The 16690-nt window shown below is 52.2% G+C and overlaps 5 protein-coding genes across 5 annotated transcripts; 3 read left to right on the forward strand and 2 right to left on the reverse strand.

Moving 5' to 3' along the window:
• Positions 1-3877: 3877 nt before the first annotated feature.
• On the forward strand, positions 3878-5704 carry PpBr36_03809 (uncharacterized protein; the record flags this gene model as incomplete). The annotated part of the gene is made up of 6 exons (XM_029890978.1): positions 3878-4118; positions 4234-4304; positions 4404-4549; positions 4624-4718; positions 4778-4910; positions 5017-5704. Coding segments are annotated over 6 exons (1374 nt in total), but the record flags the coding sequence as incomplete, so codon positions are not given.
• A 1879-nt stretch (positions 5705-7583) lies between these two features.
• On the reverse strand, positions 7584-8243 carry PpBr36_03810 (uncharacterized protein; the record flags this gene model as incomplete). Its single annotated transcript, XM_029890979.1, has 1 exon — positions 7584-8243. One exon carries the CDS (start codon positions 8241-8243, stop codon positions 7584-7586), a length of 660 nt encoding a protein of 219 aa, XP_029753947.1.
• A 1255-nt stretch (positions 8244-9498) lies between these two features.
• PpBr36_03811 (uncharacterized protein) lies at positions 9499-11305 on the forward strand (the record flags this gene model as incomplete). Its single annotated transcript, XM_029890980.1, has 3 exons — positions 9499-9734; positions 9803-10694; positions 10787-11305. The coding sequence occupies 3 exons, from the start codon at positions 9499-9501 to the stop codon at positions 11303-11305; spliced, it is 1647 nt and encodes a 548-aa protein (XP_029753948.1).
• A 1829-nt stretch (positions 11306-13134) lies between these two features.
• On the forward strand, positions 13135-15096 carry PpBr36_03812 (uncharacterized protein; the record flags this gene model as incomplete). Its single annotated transcript, XM_029890981.1, has 7 exons — positions 13135-13653; positions 13758-13874; positions 13971-14059; positions 14129-14252; positions 14348-14436; positions 14524-14898; positions 15039-15096. Coding segments are annotated over 7 exons (1371 nt in total), but the record flags the coding sequence as incomplete, so codon positions are not given.
• Positions 15097-15566: 470 nt separating this feature from the next.
• Positions 15567-16106, reverse strand: PpBr36_03813 (uncharacterized protein; the record flags this gene model as incomplete). Its single annotated transcript, XM_029890982.1, has 1 exon — positions 15567-16106. The coding sequence occupies one exon, from the start codon at positions 16104-16106 to the stop codon at positions 15567-15569; it is 540 nt and encodes a 179-aa protein (XP_029753950.1).
• Positions 16107-16690: the final 584 nt, after the last annotated feature.

Raw genomic sequence — 16690 nt, forward strand, 5'->3', positions numbered from 1 at the left:
GTGTGGCAAATATGTCTTGGACAACATTCCCTTTCTCAGAGGGTCTGAAGCACGGCTCCTGTACGCTGCTCTCACGCGGGACGCTGCCGGACTGCTTGCCTTTGAAAGGTCTGCACCCCATTGTCTAGCTTGTGCTGCCGCAATGCAGATCACCAACAAGCTGTACAGAGACAGCGATGGGCTGTCAACCTTGGGTCCAAAGTTCCCAAAGAATATGGCTACGCCGGCATCAGCTCCCAGTTCGGAGGGTAGATGCGGACGGCCGCTTCCCATTTCCCTCCCTCATCCCGCGCGGACTTGTGCAGACTGATAGCAGCATCTTATTCATCCAGCATTTCCCTCTATATATCCTCGAGGCGTTTTACATGCTGGCGATGCAGGGGCCTCCGAGATGGCACTACGTGAATCGACATGGAGGCTCGAGCACCCGAGCTGATTTTGGGGTCAAAGTCCCCATTCCGGACACCACCGGGCTAATGGTGCTTGTGTTCTGTTTTTGTCGGGGCTGGCATGCTCTGGGCAGCTGATGGCATGCTGTGCACAGCCACGCTGGCCGAATTGCACGTGTGTTTAAACGATTTGCTCCTTTGAGTCTTGGGAGAATCAGCTCCTGAAAAGTCGTCATTTGCCTTTTGAGATTGCGGAATGCCATGCGGTAGCATCAGATCAAAATACAACTTTGAAAGCTATAAAAAGCCGATTTGCCAAAAAAGAAAAAGAAAAAAAAAAAAAAGTGACAGTTGAGCACGCCACAAAAATCTGCACCCCGGTTAAGCTTCGGGGCCTGGACTGCCTTACAAATCGGCCATCGTAGGCCTGGGCCCATGAACTTGGCGTTGACGACTGCCGAACACGAAGCTTATGAATGGCTTTCCCAGACAGGACGAGTTCGCCGTCACCCTAATAGACGACAGCCCGATGTAGAAGGTGACCCGGAAACGGATGGGCGGGTGGGTAGGTTTGTGCTGCAGGCCCGGTGCTACGTTAATCTGATTTGCGGCCCTGTTCCATGCAGTGAGTGGGACCATGACCTGACTGCTCAGTCGGTCCTCTGGGGAACTACAGACCCCAAATAGCCTTTTGAGGAATGCCACGAGGTTCAGGTCAAGATCGATTTGATTCTTGGCTTTTACCCGTTTAGACCTTTGACGTGTTGTTCAGGACGAATCAGTGGTAAAAAAGCAAGGTGGGCTAATAAGGGGAGTGTTGCTCTTATCACGTCTGCTGCAACAACAAACAAGTCGCATAAAGCATTGACTACCTGATTCAAACCAATATTCTGCCCAAAAGGCGTCAAATAGGGCAGGTAAGGTGCTTCAACCAGGAAAACACACAACCGCCACCCGTGGTACAAACGCAGAGGGCCCGGTTGCCGAGGTTTTCCCGCCACTATATATTGCTTTGTGGTTGTTATATTGATATTGATTGCAGAACCGATCCCTCCCATTGTGAAAAAAAAAAAAAAACAAAAGTCCCACGGATCTTGCCGCAGCATGGGCTGGCGCGCTGCTTGCTTGCCGCGTAGGACGGCACTTTTCCCCCGGATGCCAAGGGGGGAAATTCTGCATAAGGATGGATCGTGATACACGGTCCCATGTTTCCTTTGTACCATGTTTCTTGTGGTTGCGCCACTAGAGACCCTTCTCCTCCTCAGCCCATGCATCGGTGCAAAACCAAGTTGTCTTTTTGATGTCGAAACTGCTTCCCTACGCCAAAGCTTATCCCCCATGGCCAGGACTGATTGACTCTTATAGTTTCAGATCTGACCGCCGATCTTTCTTGTGTCTTTTTTTGTTTATGCTCCAGGGAGCGTTTCCTACAGTCGAGGACCCTCGAAGAGTAGTACGTAGTAGTACCCCATGCTGTCACTTAATGACAAAAGTGGTCGTCATCCCCTGTCGAACCGCTTTTTGAAAAACTCTATTTTCTGCCCCCGGAACTCAGCCCACCCATTAATAACCATAGGAGTTCACGCCCCATTGCGAGCTGTGGATTTCCGAGGCGAGTTTTGCGAGCCCCATTACACCCACGAACGGTTGCCGGTTTGTGGAATGCACTGCTACTCTAAATTAAACCAGCGGAGCAAAAAAGCACCAACTACCCTTCATCTCTTTCCATGGTAACCGAGACTCCACTCCCCCGGCGAAATGTTGACGTTTTTTTTTTTTTTTTTTCTTTTTTCTCTCTTCCCCCTACCCCCGGAAGCTCACCCTGTTTCCGTCATGTCCGAGCGGCCCAACCGCTTGTCCACGAGGATCAAGGAACCCCAGCCGGAAGTTGGCCCGCTCCCCCCCCNNCGCCAGGGCTGGGACGATTTACTCTTGATTGCGTGCAGGCCCTTGTGGGTAGCGATAACATGTCAGGGTCTTTATTTTCATCTGAGCGTTGGGCAGAGTTTTTTTTTCTTTTTTTTTTTCTTAATCCTTTTTGCTTTTCTGCCAAGACGAAAGAACCGACCGAGCCTATTGTGGTGCAATGGGGGGTGGTAGAGGTAATCACATGCAGCAAAAACCTATCTTTCTGGTGTCTACTGTTTGCGTTCAGGTTTCGTCGCTGCTACAAACAGGAAGGTGCTGCAGCCTGGATTGGTAGCTTGCAACGCTGACCGGGGTTCGAAATGCAAAAGGTCTGATTATATACGGTAGTATTTCTCACCGCGGCATATCGCATGCAGGAGCTGGAACATGGTCATGACTCGCGCAGATCGAACACCCTCTTGGTAGCAGCAAAAGAATAAAGTGTTGGCTAACCTGGCCTTTTTGTTTGAATGGCTGTGAAAGGAAACGGGGCTTTTGAAGTAGCAGTTGGACACGAAAGGGATTTGGATTTTGCTGTTGCATTAAAACAGTACTTACATTACATAGTAGTATGTACGCGTGGATGGTTGCGAAGATCATACCGATTGTTTCACCGTATTACAGTAGTTTAAAAACAGGAAATGTATCATCAAGATGTGCAAACTCGGGTTGTGTCTACCACACAAATGCTGCGGCAAGCTAGACTACATCTCATAGGAATTTTATGCCCAGTTATTCCAGATAGCGATCGCTTCCAGCACGAACCCTTATGCCAAGAAATCCACATCGGTACCGATATCCCCAGCGGGCGACCAAATCAGCCCGGAGCTTCAGAGGTGATCGGACCTCTTGATCGATTTCCATCAATTCCGTGGTCGAGATTTCGATATCACGCCCCGAGCATCCACACCCTGCGCAGACTCATTACTCGACTGCAATCGATGAAGAGGCATCCTTGTATTTTTATCAACCTCTACATACATTATACATGCCCTTTGCTTAAGCTTAATTCTCTGACTCTTGAGCGCATGAAGAAGGGCGAGTAAAAAAAATGAAGGGATCCAGCCTGTTTTCGCAGTATTTAGTCGAGCCCAAGGGCGCGTCAATAGTAGTCATCCAGGGAAAGACCCCGATAAAGAAAATCTACCGCATAACCAGACTTGATGTCTGTATGGTAGGGTTCACAAGTAACCGCATAGCTTTCGCCTGGCAGACCTGTTTGACAAGTTTCACAATGGTACGCCTTTTCTGTGTCCGTCAGGGATCAGGATGGTATTCATTCCAAGGAAAAAGAGACGGCACCAGCCCATCCCGGGGTCCTAGGTACAAGGTTCATTACTCGCAAAAAACGACATCGATTGATCCCCTCTTGACTAAAAGTAGAGCCGCGGCATCAATTTTGGAGCACGGACAAAGACACACGCGCTTCCACCAGGCGTTTTTCGGGAAGTTCGTCTCATTAAAAAAAGACTTTATTTTCTTCTCTCACTCTCTTTTTTTTTTTTCCGATCGTCTTCTGTTCGCCGGGCTGGGATCCTGGGGAAGAGGTCAGAAAAGACGAAAAAAAGAGAAATATAGAGAGGCCAGGGACAAGAGCGACAATGGATTTCGACCCGGTCACTCAACCCGAGCTCTTCGGCACCGACAACAAGAAGAGCACAATCTACACCGTCAGCTTTGTGCTGCTGACTTTTGCCACCATCCTGGTCGCGCTGCGGTTCTACACGCGATACTACATCCTCAACCTCGTGGGCCCGGACGACTGGCTGGTTCTGTTGTCTCTGGTTTTCTTTGCGGCTTTGGTCGGCTGCGAACTTATACGTACGTGGCGCATCGGTGACCGGAGAAAGGGGGACGGAGGGACGTGCGCCCTGTGGCGAAGAGGGGGGGGGGGCCTCCTGGACAAAAATTGCTGACTGGTCTTTGTTGAAGATAGTGGAAAGTCGAGGCCTCGGGCATCACATTGGGACGCTACCCAAGCCAGATGGGTACAAGATATATTTGCAGGTACGTTCTGATCTGGTCAATGGACGCGCAATCTTTTTTTTCTCTCCTTTTGTTATCCCCTCCACGCAAGCCAAGCTTTTACTGACAAGTATGCGCCAGACCTTTTGGGTCTCGATCCAAGTCTACAACATTGCCGTCACCGTCGTCAAGATGACATTTCTAGCGCAATACTATCGCATCATGACGCTAAAAAAGATGCGGCAGTGGGTGCTGATCGTCACCGGCATCGTGGGAGCCTGGAGCATGTAAGAACAGTGTACCTGGTGTGCAGGACGGACCTGGATCCCCAAGGCCTTTGCTGACCAGACTTGGAAATCAGCTCACAGATCTTCATGGGCATTTTTATCTGCGTGCCCGTCTCCGGATTCTGGGACTCGACACCCGACATGAAATGCCTTCCCAAGTTGACGAGCTGTACGTATCGTGCTGCCAGGAAACGCAAGACCGCGAGGTTCTAACAGCTGTCTGTTTAGGGTACGCAAACGCCATTGGTAACATCATCGCCGACCTCCTGATCATCGTGCTGCCCCTGCCCATGATCAGGAACCTGAACCTTCCAGGCACACAAAAGCTGGTCCTAATTGGAATCTTTTGCCTGGGTTTCTTGTAAGCTCCCCTGACCCACCCACCCATCTTCCATGCTCGTCAACCCCCTCATCTGCCAAGCCTCGTCCTCACCCCAGACTGACACGCATCCCTCCTCCTCCTCCAGCACGACCTCGATCAGCGCAAGCCGAATCCGCTTCCTCGGGACGCCGGTCGACGTGACGTTCGAGAACCCCGAGGCCGAATACTGGTCGCTCGCCGAGATCTGCAGCGGCATAGTCTGCGCGGTGCTGCCCACGCTCCGGCCGCTGGCCGGAAAGTACCTCCCGACCATGTTCGGCAGCCGGTTCACGCGCAGCGGGTCCTACTTCGTCTCGGGGCGGCGGCAGACGTGGCAGCCCAAGGGCACGACGAGCGGGCTGCACACGTCGTCGCTGGCCAACTCGTCGCAGCAGCGCCGCGGCAAGAGCCACAGCAACACCATGGCGAGCAGCCGGGCCGCGCAGCCCGCCGACGACGAGGAGCAGCTGACGCCCGGCGGGTTCAGCGACCTCGGCAAGCCGCTGTCCACCATCAACAGCAACGAGGAAGGGTTGGCGGAGGAGGGGCGTGGACCCGGCATCGCCAAGGGGGACGTGATGGAGATGCAGGGCATGGGCGGAGCAGGAGCGCAAAGAACGCCGGAGCCCATGTACCCGGATAGGGTCTACGCGGGCAACAACGCGCTGTCGCCTACCTCGGTGACGGCGGGCAGGCGGTGGGATGGGGTCCATGCGCCGCCGAGGGGGCCTCCGCCGGCCGGCATAATGGTGCAGCGTGAGGTCGTGATACAAGAGGAACACCGACCTATTTAGCGTGGAAGGGGTTATTTTATTTTATTTTTTTTCTAGTTTCTAAAGCAATTATAATGATGACTATTCGGGTTAAACTTGTTCATTTCAGTGCGTCCCCCCGCACAGGTTGTAAGAGGCAGCATCCCGCGAGTCCTCTACCGTTTGAGTCGCTTGATCGCTTTCGGACACAGTCTCAGTTCCGAGCGTCTGTCGGCAGCAGAATTAGCTAGTTAATCTCTCCAATGGAGCCTCTAATAGCGCCAAAAAATGCCCAGCTACGTATCTCATCTCTCTGTAAGGCGACCGTGTCGCCAGGTCACCCCGGTCTGCTCAAGGTTTCGTCACTTGCCATATTATGCCGAAAAGGGCATGCTGGTAGGATCATCAATACTAATTTTAACCTGTACGTTTCAAGGCGTAACATTCCGCGAAGACAATCGGTTCCGGGCTCGGAACTGACGTACGCAAGTCAATGCAACAATAACACGCGGTACAATCAATATCGAACAACTTTTACCGGGAGTAACCGAGCAGAGACTTGAACAGGGTTTACGCTGCTTTCCGGCGACAAACCAGAGCAGCTTGGAATACTTTTTTCTGGGACTAAGTTGATTTTGTAGTCTACTTTTTTTTTTTTTTTTCTTTTTTTTTTTTTCCTTCTTCACTTTCTTAATAGGAGTTGCTTAAAACGTCGTCTTTTTTTGATCTTTTTACCGGCCATAATCGATTATTGCTTTCTCAAAGTCGCAATCCTACAGCCCTGACTGAAAGAAGTCTGTGTGAAAGAAGAAGAAAAAGGTACCTGCCCGATCGCCAACAGTAGGCCTGGTCACAACTTTGAACATGCTCACAAGCGTGCCTAGGATGGACGGCGGATGAATGTGTTCTGACTCTGTTTTGTCCGCCAGCTTGCTCGGCTATTCTGCGTATTGAGTCCTGAAAAGACACAAAGGGTTGTCGTGGAACAAAGAGTGAGTTATTGCGTTTGTTTCTGGACCAAAAGTGCTGTTGCAGGAGAAGCCGCCAGCAACGACCAAACTTGGCGCTTTGCAAGGCCAAGAAGGGGCATGCGTCTGTAAAGAATAGCAGGTCTTTGTGTGAGGAGCCGGGTCATGTTTAAAGAGTCAGTGATTGATGAACCGTGACCCAACCCTCGTTAGCGGACCTGAAAGTCTGCGGAAGGACGTTTTTTTCCCAACTAAAATCCTTCTGGCTTGGTGTTTTAAACGTTATAGCCAGTCCTTCACGGAGTCCAGGATGCAATTATTCGCTCTGGAAGATCATCTTGGATTATATGCACGCCAAGGTTGCACAGTTGTCTACTGTCCAATATGCATACCCCACCGACAACCCAGGTTTCCTGCAGTTGGAAACAACTCAAAGTAGAAAGACGAACAACCGAATACAGATAATGGCGATCCAAAAGTTGCAACTTATTACACTATAAAACCTACCATATACACAGCACCATACAACTATCCAGCAGTGGCCCAAGCGAGCGAGTTTGTTGGTCAAGCTGGTTGCGGTCAAGGTCATTGAGAGTAAAAATGCCCTCTAGGAATGGTCAAGGCTCACGACTTTGAGAGTGTTAGGGCCCAGATCATCGACTTGTATTATTGGCGCAAGCAGAGTCTTGTTGGAAACACGTGGAGAGTAATGGCGGTGATTGATTGCTGACATGATTGCAATCGTCATCTTTAGCCATCAGTCCTAATTTTATTGTTGGGGTCAAATCATGAGGATGCGGTACCATTATGAAAGTTTTGTTTTTAGTGGCGCTCAATACAAAGCAGTAACAAGTTTGACGGGTATACAGCAGATGACTGGCAGTTTCAACTCAACTTCCCGTGAACAACCATTATGAATTAGAAATTATTGAATTGTAACACTGCACGACTATTCAAGACAAATAGACCCCGAAAATCACCACCAGCCCTAGCCACCATCCCCTAGGCCCAACAGCCCCGGCTGCATTGCCAATATCAACCCCGTCCCTCGGCCTCTGCACCATCTCGGTGAACGAGCCCACGACGTTCCCCCTAGGCCAGTACTGGCAAACAAGAAACCACCTCCCACCTCCATCCCCATCCCCATCCCCACCGCACACCTTCCTCCCGCAGCCCACGTCGCTCGTATCCCTCCACACCATCTGCGTAAAGTGGCCGGTGCTCTCATCGAACTCGCCCCTGCCAAAGTCATAGTCGCGCCTCTCGTCGCCCCACGCGACCACCCCGGCCGACGCGTTGGGATACCCGAGGGCCAGGTTCTCGCCGTAGGGCGCGTCCGAGTGCTCAAACTCGCACCCGGAGGAGGTGGCGACGTCGTCGAGGTGCGAGGTGGACGAGTCGGCGAGCGTGTCGTTCCATTTCAGGTCTGGGGCGGAATGCTCGGATCGGAAGCGGTTGTGGGTCGTCAGCATGGCGTCTTTGAAGTCGTCTGTGCGCGTGTAGGATGGTTCGTCTGATGGGTCGGGGGACCCGGCTGTTATGGTCCTGGTTTCTTGCGGGAGGGCTGAGGTGGTGGATGCGAGGAGGAGGAGGAGGGGGATTGCGGGCAGCATTTTTGGCTGTTGGGTTTGGTATTGTCGTATAAAAATATTAACAGTATTATTTTTTTTTCTTTTTCTTTTATAGTTTATATATGTCGTGAACCATGACATGAACACAGATCGTATCCACAAGCACACATCTGGTGCGAATGCAATCAAAGTTGAGTTGACATGTTGCATCCACCGAGCGGGCCGCAACCCCAGATTAAAACCCCAGGAAAATCAAATCGCATCTTGGAAGCTTGGCCAACGCAAACAACCCAAAAAAACCCGGTTTCTTGTTTCTTGGGGTTTTGTTGTCGTGCTTCTTTCTCGAGACGATTGGTTGTCGGTGAAATCTAGAATCTGGGGGTGGGTGTACCTATTACCAATGACAATGACGTAGCTGGCGACAGTCTGCTTGGCCTCATCATCAGGTGGCTATGTCTAGGGTTAGGGTGTAGGTCGTTGTCGCCAAGCAGAGGTGCAGCATCCGGCACTACACGGCTATCTCTGATACAGATTTATCCTGCTGGTTAGCGGCTTCTCGATCTGGTGTAGCGCCATGCAGTCAAGGCCGCCGCTCCTCCATTGTCCGGACCTTAGTCTCCGTCTCTAGCTTGGCCCTAGCTTCTAGCCGCGTTGTAAAGGGTAGGACATGTGATGAATGGAAATAACCATCATGTCTACGATAAATAATCTGAAAAAGAAAAAAAAAAAGGAAAAAAAAGAAAGAAAGAAAAAAAGCCTTGTCACTCCGTGAGTAAGCGCTAGACCTGACACCTCGGTACATTGTATTGGGATTTCCTTCTGCTGCACCAAAACGCACAACCAAAAATGGAAGTTTCCTATCGTTATCGAATGCTAGTTCTGGGGAAATAATTGTACAACCCCTTCTATGCCCCCTGTTGTGCTGCTGCGACTTCAGGGTGTGTGTGTGGTAGCTTATCTTTGCTTTCCCAAAGTCATTGACGTAGTTGAGTAGCGCAGAGCAACCGATTGGTCAGATCTTACCCTACCCACGTGGCAAGAACTCTCAGATGAACTTGACACAAAACGATCATAGTAGAGCCGCTAGAGAAAATGTTTAAACTCTTTCCCCCCACTGTTCCTGGGGATCGGGGGGCCGCTGATTACTACTACAGCTAGCACTAGGTCTAGCCTAGAGTCTCGGCAATCATAGATCCCCGCGTTGGCGTGCTACAAAGACGGTCTTCCTTGCTCCCATCTGCTGATTTTGTTGCGCTCAATCATTCCATCGTTCAAAAATTTTGCTCTTCTTTGAACCATGGAAAGCCACAAGGGTGCAAATGTCGGAGAATCCAGGAGCAGCTCTTCCACCGACCAGTCCCCGGCGGTCAGCCGTCATGGCACTCCAGACGGACTTGACCCAGAGATGGAGGGCCTGACCCTCTACGAGAAAAAGGCTCTACTGGTCAATCGGGAGCTGGCAGCCCAAGGTATGGGACGATACCAGCAAATGGTCTTTGTGCTCTGTGGGTTCGGGTACTTTCTAGACCTGTTGTACGTCAACTCGAGCTCCTTTACCAAAGGGTACCACCCAGTACCTGCGCCCCGCTAATCAGCCACAGGTGGGCCCAAGCCTTTGGCCTCATCCTTCCCTCGATAAAGCAAGAGTTTGGCTTCAGCGCCGTGGATTCGGGCAACCTGAGCACGGCATTCAACGCAGGCCTGACCGCCGGCGCCCTCTTCTGGGGCGTCGTGACCGACATAATCGGGCGGTACTGGGCCTTCAACTTTACCGTTCTTATAGCCAGCATCTTTGGCATCTGCCTCGGCGCTCCAGATTCCTACAACGGCGTGCTCGTTCTAGCAGCCTTTGTCGGCATCGGCGTCGGCGGCAACGTCCCCATCGACACCACAATATGCCTCGAGCTGCTGCCGCGCGGCAAGCGCTGGCTCCTCCCGACCCTTTCCGTCTTTCAGCCGCTCGGCGTCATCGTCTGCTCCGCCATCGCCTACGGCTTCATCCCAAACTACTCGTGCGCCCCGGACCTCGAGTCGTGCAACAACGTGCCCGGCGGACAGCCCTGCTGCAGCAAGCAGGACAACTGGGGGTGGCGGTATACCATGTTTACCATCGGATCCATCACCATCGCGGCCTTCATCGGGCGCTTCTTCCTCTTCAAGTTCAAGGAGTCGCCCAAGTTCCTGCTCTTTAGGGGGAGGGACGCCGACGCCGTCGAGGTGCTGCAGTATATTGCAAAGTTCAACAAGGTCCCCTGCAACCTCTCGATGGAGAGTTTTGCGAATCTCGGCGAGGATGATGATGATGATGGCCCGACCTCTACTGGTGTGGGCGGGCGGGAAGGTCGCATCGTTTTGGGTTCGGGGGAGAGGCAGAAGAACCTTTCCTTGTTCCAAAAGTTCAAGTTTGAAATGTCGCGACTAAAGGTGCTTTTTAGCAGTCCTATCATGGCATGGTTGACGATTTGCGTATTCCTTGTCTACTGCTTCGACTACGTACGTTTGTTCTTTTCTGTCGCCTTGGTATTTTTTCCTCAGCTTCCATCCTGACAAGCTAACTTTTTTTTCTTCTTCTCCGTCTCCTCCAGTTCGCATTCTCCATCTCTGGCGCCTTCCTACCTACAATCCTCCGAAACCGCGGCACCGAACTCGGCCTCGGCCTCCGATGGACATACCTATCCTACATCTACATCAAGCTCTTTGGCATTCCCGGAGTTCTGGCCGGCACGACCATCTACAAGTGGCGGAGGCTGTCGATGGTGGTGTCTTCAGCGCTCTTTGGCGCCATGCTCTTCGCTTTCACGGCCGTCAACGACGCAAACAGCTACATTGGCATCAGCGGGCTAGTCTACTGCTTCCAGAGCATGTTCAACGCTATCCTGTACGGCATGACGCCAGAGTTCTTCCCGGCTCCCGTGAGGGGGACGGCGTGCGGCGCGGCGTCGTTTTTCGGCCGCCTCTTCGGTATCATTGCGCCGCTGGCTGGAGCGAGGGTGATTGCGGTCAGTCAGAATGGGGTTTTGTACCTGGCAGGGAGCAGTGCCTTTGTCAGTACGATATTTATCTGTATGATTCCCGGGAGATTTATCGGTGGGCAGAGCTACTGATATGGTGGTTTGGACCGGTGGAGGAAACGTATGGTATATTTCTAGTCATTATAGACAATGAGTATTCTGGTGGACGGGGTTCGTCGGAGCTGAGCCGATGATACAGGACTACCAAGTTACGGCTATGTTTTCCGATGTGCGCTGCCGAAAAATGCAGCTTTTCCCAGTCTAGCCCAATTCGGCAGCAGGAACAGCAAATCCTAGCGTCAACCCTAGGTCAAGTCTAAATGTATGACAGCTAGCTGCATATAGCCAGAAAATATTTTTCATCAAGTGCTTTACGTTTTTGAGAGACGCTAGACGAAGCTAGGCAACCCTTGACCTGCGGTGTCGTAAGTTGTTGCTGCAGCTAAACCGCACTCGTCCCAGACTTTTGGATGCGAACACCGCCAACATAGCAGAGGCAACTGCCAAGTGAACATTTTTGCTCCCCGCACATAATATAGAGAGACCTCTCAACATGCACTACCTCGCCCAATGACAGTGCCTACCACTTTGGTATTTCCATCGGTTGACTGAACCAAGTCCACTCGAATTCGTCACGCAATAACCATGCTGTATAACATCCCAGTTGGTCACAAGGTCCGAGGAACGGAACCTCCGAATAGGCTATTTGAAAAAGGGGCGCGCCCTCGCAATTTATATAGTAGCAGGCGGTTATAGTGATTATCGTCCACTGCAAGATTGAACTCTGGAGGGGCGATGAACCCACTGCTACCGTCTAAAGCTCAAGGTCGAGTCATTGACAAATACTGAGAACACTACACGCCGCATAAATAAATGCATGTCTACAATGAAGTGAGACTCTGCGGAAGGGACTGAGGAGGTTTTAGATGGCCACCATTGGCTGGTGTGAGTTGAAGAGCGACTGAAGCCTTGCACTGATTATGTAACCTATAGATCTACAGAGTGATGCAAAGAAAAAAAAATAAGAAAAGACAAGACACCAAACCGTATTGATCTCCAGACAATCACGCATGAGGGCTTCTCCTCGCTACCAAGCACAAACGCTACTTGATGCCTACAGTACCAGTGCAAACAAGCTTCCGCCCAGCCTTTTTGACAGCGGACAAGCAAACGTCAAGCAATTCCACAACAGCTCCCCGGAGAGATTTGCCTCCCCGCGTTCTTGGATCCGGCAATGATTATCGCCCGAGCCCATATACCGGTCCAGTCCCTTCCTTTCCCCAGCCGTCCCCGCGTTCTCTTGAGTCTGGGGTGTAACCGAGAGGGCGTGATTGGTTGGGAGCAGAAACGAGCCAAATGTATCAGTCTACAGCTGCACCTCGACCGAGAATAGCTGCATGGGAAGTTTTTACTGGGAAAAAAAAACCAATCTTTCTCATCGGCTGGCAGCGTCCATCCTTCTTTTTATTGGTCATTCTGGCCGTTTGCCACCTTGTCATCCTCCCGCGTTTCGGCAGTGGACACCTGGCTGGGCTGACATCCAGCAGCCGACGAGACTCGACGGCTACCCTTCTTTCCAAAGTGGCTGACGCTGAAGCTGGCCAATGATCAAGTGAGAAAACGGCCTTGAGGTCGGGATGGTTGTAAATCGGGGCCGTTTATCCTGATGACGGACCTTTGCGATCCTTATTAACTTGGCCCTTTTGGGTCATGATGGTAATATGGGACAAAGCGCTATTTGGTCAGGATGGCTCTGTCGGTGGCGTCGTTAATGTTTCTCTCAGATCTCTTCCCAGATACATACATATAGGGCCGCCCTCCAGTTCGGACAAACTCGTTCCTCTCTCCTTCCACCTCGACATCCAAAGGTCACTCCTCCAGCATCGGTCTGATTCGCCTGAACATCAAACTTTCACACAGATTCATCTTCCCTCATCGCAGTCGACATGCAGGTCACCAAAGCAGGCCTCTTCCTGGGCGCGCTGATCGCCGGTGCGGCGGGCCAGCAGGTGGGCACGCAGACGGCCGAGACGCACCCCAAGCTGACGTGGAAAAAGTGCACGGGCAAGGCGTCGTGCACGACGGTCAACGGCGAGGTGGTCATCGACGCCAACTGGCGCTGGCTGCACGACAGCAACAGCAAGAACTGCTACGACGGCAACAAGTGGACCGACTCGTGCCGGACCGCGACCGACTGCGCCACAAAGTGCTCGCTCGAGGGCGCCGACTACGGCAAGACGTACGGCGCCTCGACCAGCGGCGACGCGCTCTCGCTCAAGTTCGTCACCAAGCACGACTACGGCACCAACATTGGCAGTCGCTTCTACCTGATGAACGGCGCCTCCAAGTATCAGATGTTCAACCTGCTCGGGAACGAGTTTGCGTTTGATGTGGATCTCTCCACCATCGAGTGTGGGCTCAACTCGGCGCTGTACTTTGTTGTAAGTGGTTTTGTTATCGCTCGTGTCGTGAGGGGTTTTTTTTTTTTTTTTTTTTTTTTTTTTTTGACCCGAGAGAAAGAAAAACTAACATAGCTTCGGTACAGGCCATGGAGGAAGACGGCGGCATGAAGAGCTACTCCAGCAACAAGGCCGGTGCCAAGTACGGAACCGGATACTGCGATGCTCAGTGTGCTCGTGATCTCAAGTTTGTTGGAGGCAAGGTACGTTTACTCGACGAGTTGATCTTGTGATTTCTCTGCCGTGGCGCTGATCATTGTCCCCCCTCCTTTTTTTTGTTTCTTTCTTCTCTTGTCTAGGCCAACATTGAAGGGTGGAAGCCGTCGTCCAACGACGCCAACGCCGGAGTCGGTCCGTATGGTGCCTGCTGCGCCGAGATTGACGTTTGGTGAGTTCAAGTCATGTTTGAAAACAGCTTGTAATGACCAGACTACCTTGCTGAACTGCTCCTTGTCAGGGAGTCCAACGCCCATGCCTTTGCGTTCACTCCTCACCCTTGCACCGACAACAAGTACCACGTCTGCCAGGACAGCAACTGCGGTGGCACATACTCTGACGACCGGTTCGCTGGCAAGTGCGATGTGAGTTTTTTTTTCTTTTCTTTTTACAAAGAACACCAAGCTGCAATGAGTCAATGACCATTCCATGTCCGAGACTTACCAACAACTATCCCCAGGCCAACGGATGCGACATCAACCCATACCGCCTAGGAAACACCGACTTTTACGGCAAGGGCAAGACGGTCGACACATCCAAAAAGTTCACGTAAGCGCCCTGCCCCCCTCAACAGCCACATGTCCCTTCCGGCACCAGCTAACCTGAACCTACACACACACACCCCCCTCGGCCCAGCGTCGTGACCCGCTTCGAGCGCGACGCTCTGACGCAGTTCTTTGTGCAAAACAACAAGCGGATCGACATGCCCAACCCGACGCTGGACGGCCTGCCCGCGACGGGCGCCATCACGGCAGAGTACTGCAGCAGCGTCTTCAACGTCTTCGAGGACCGCAACCGCTTCGAGGAGGTCGGGGGCTGGTCGCAGCTGCAGCAGGCCCTGTCGCTGCCCATGGTGCTCGTCATGAGCATCTGGGACGACCACTACTCCAACATGCTCTGGCTCGACTCGGTCTACCCGCCCGAGAAGGAGGGGACGCCGGGCGCGGCCAGGGGCGACTGTCCGCAGGACAGCGGCGTGCCGTCTGAGGTCGAGGCGCAGCATCCTGGCGCGTGAGTTGCTCTCTCTCTCTCTCTCTCTCTCTCTCTCTCTCTCTCTCTCTCTCTCTCTCTCTCTCTCTCTCTCTCGTGCTTGATGTTGGATGTGGGGAGCTCAAGTGCCGTGTGACTGATGCTTTTTTTCTGTTTTCTAGTACCGTCGTCTGGAGCAACATCCGCTTCGGCCCGGTTGGCTCCACCGTCAGTAAGTAATACCCTCGTAGTCACCAGGTCAGAGAGTGAGGCTAACCTTGGCTGTGAATCCTTGTAGACGTGTGAGCAATGTTGCTGGAAAAGAAAAGAGTTATCATTGCCAATGGCTCAAAGCGACTTGCTCACTTGGTCTTTCTTTCATACCTTGAGAGTCGTCTGTTGGTGTCAGATACAGTATCGTCAGCTCAAAGGAAATAAACAAAGGTTATGCTCTGAATTACTGACATGTGAACACTGCATGGAGCCATCAAAGGCCAGTCGGGATGCGCGTGAATGTGTTTATAAGTTATAGTGTTATACCAGGTCTGGAGAGGCATGTTGTCCTCACCTCTCGTAGAGAGACGGTAATTTTTCAGTCCAATCATTGCACTACAACCCTCAAAGTCAGAGCCATCAACGCGTATAAAGCAACGAGAAACTTTTGGGAGCTTCGTTCTTCCAGGCGATGCCACATCTTTCCCTCAGCCCCTTCAGCCCGATGTGCTCTCTCCATCCTTGTCTTGTTTCTTCTCAGGCCTTGGATTCCAAAATATCGAAGCCTCATATCTGGCAAGGTTCTCAAATGCACACCCCGCGTGGACTCTGCATAGGAGTACAGCCTCCTCTTTTGCCTGCTGCTCCAAAGCGGCCGTGTCGCCATCCGTGCCCAAAGCGGCGTCCCAAGTTATGGACTCGACCCTGGCGCCCTTGTCGTCGGCTGCCGGTCTCAGATGGAGTATGTAGCGTTCCATGTTCACGCCTCTCCGGATGATGTGGATCGGAACAAGGCCGCTCTCGTCCGGATCGCTGGCTGCGATGGTCCACTTGTGGTCTTGGTTGCTTCCTGCGAAGCCGAGTTTGAGCTGCGTGAAGTCGGTGGCATCAATTTCCAGATCCCAGCTGGTCGTTGTGGGGTTTTGCATGGGCTTGCGGCGGGCTGGTACGGGTAGGATAGCGGCCGAGCGGTCCAGGTTGGCTTCCCCATAGGCCACTGTACCGTAAACGTGACGCAGGACGGATTCGCGGTCCATCTTTGTTGAGATCGGATGCGAGTTCCAATGCTAAAGCCAGGCCCTGGGGGGTTTTTTTTTTCTTTTTTCTCTAGAGGGAATCAACCGGGAGCAAAGATGAATCACGGCTGGAAAGACGACAGAGGTGTCTCCTGTTCAAAATCGTGTCTTGATTGGGATCCTAGAGGGACACCAACACATAAATGTGCATGCACTGCATGCACCCCTCTTTCCCTGCCAGTTTAGAGGGCGACAAGAGTCACACCGCATATGCACATGCGTGCGTCGTTTAATCGACGTCAACGAGCATGCAGTCACACCAACAATTTCCCATCTCTTGGCTGAAGCGGCGAATATAATTGGGAGGATCAGGACATGAATAAGCGCAGTCGCAACCATCTGGACCATCCATCCAAGCTGCATACGATTACTGATGGCCACTACCACGCCTCCCTTCACGTCAGCGGGATTTTTGCTCCCAACCGCTCGACAACGGAGAGCCGCTCGGTTATTTTTGTATCGATCGTCAGCCTTGTGTGACTGTAAACGAGGCTCGTCATGTATTGAGCGTATCTGAAGGTCCTGCGGCTTCTTTGCTATCACGC

Source organism: Pyricularia pennisetigena, chromosome 3 (genome assembly GCF_004337985.1).
Source record: "Pyricularia pennisetigena strain Br36 chromosome 3, whole genome shotgun sequence".
Lineage (NCBI taxonomy): Eukaryota > Fungi > Ascomycota > Sordariomycetes > Magnaporthales > Pyriculariaceae > Pyricularia > Pyricularia pennisetigena.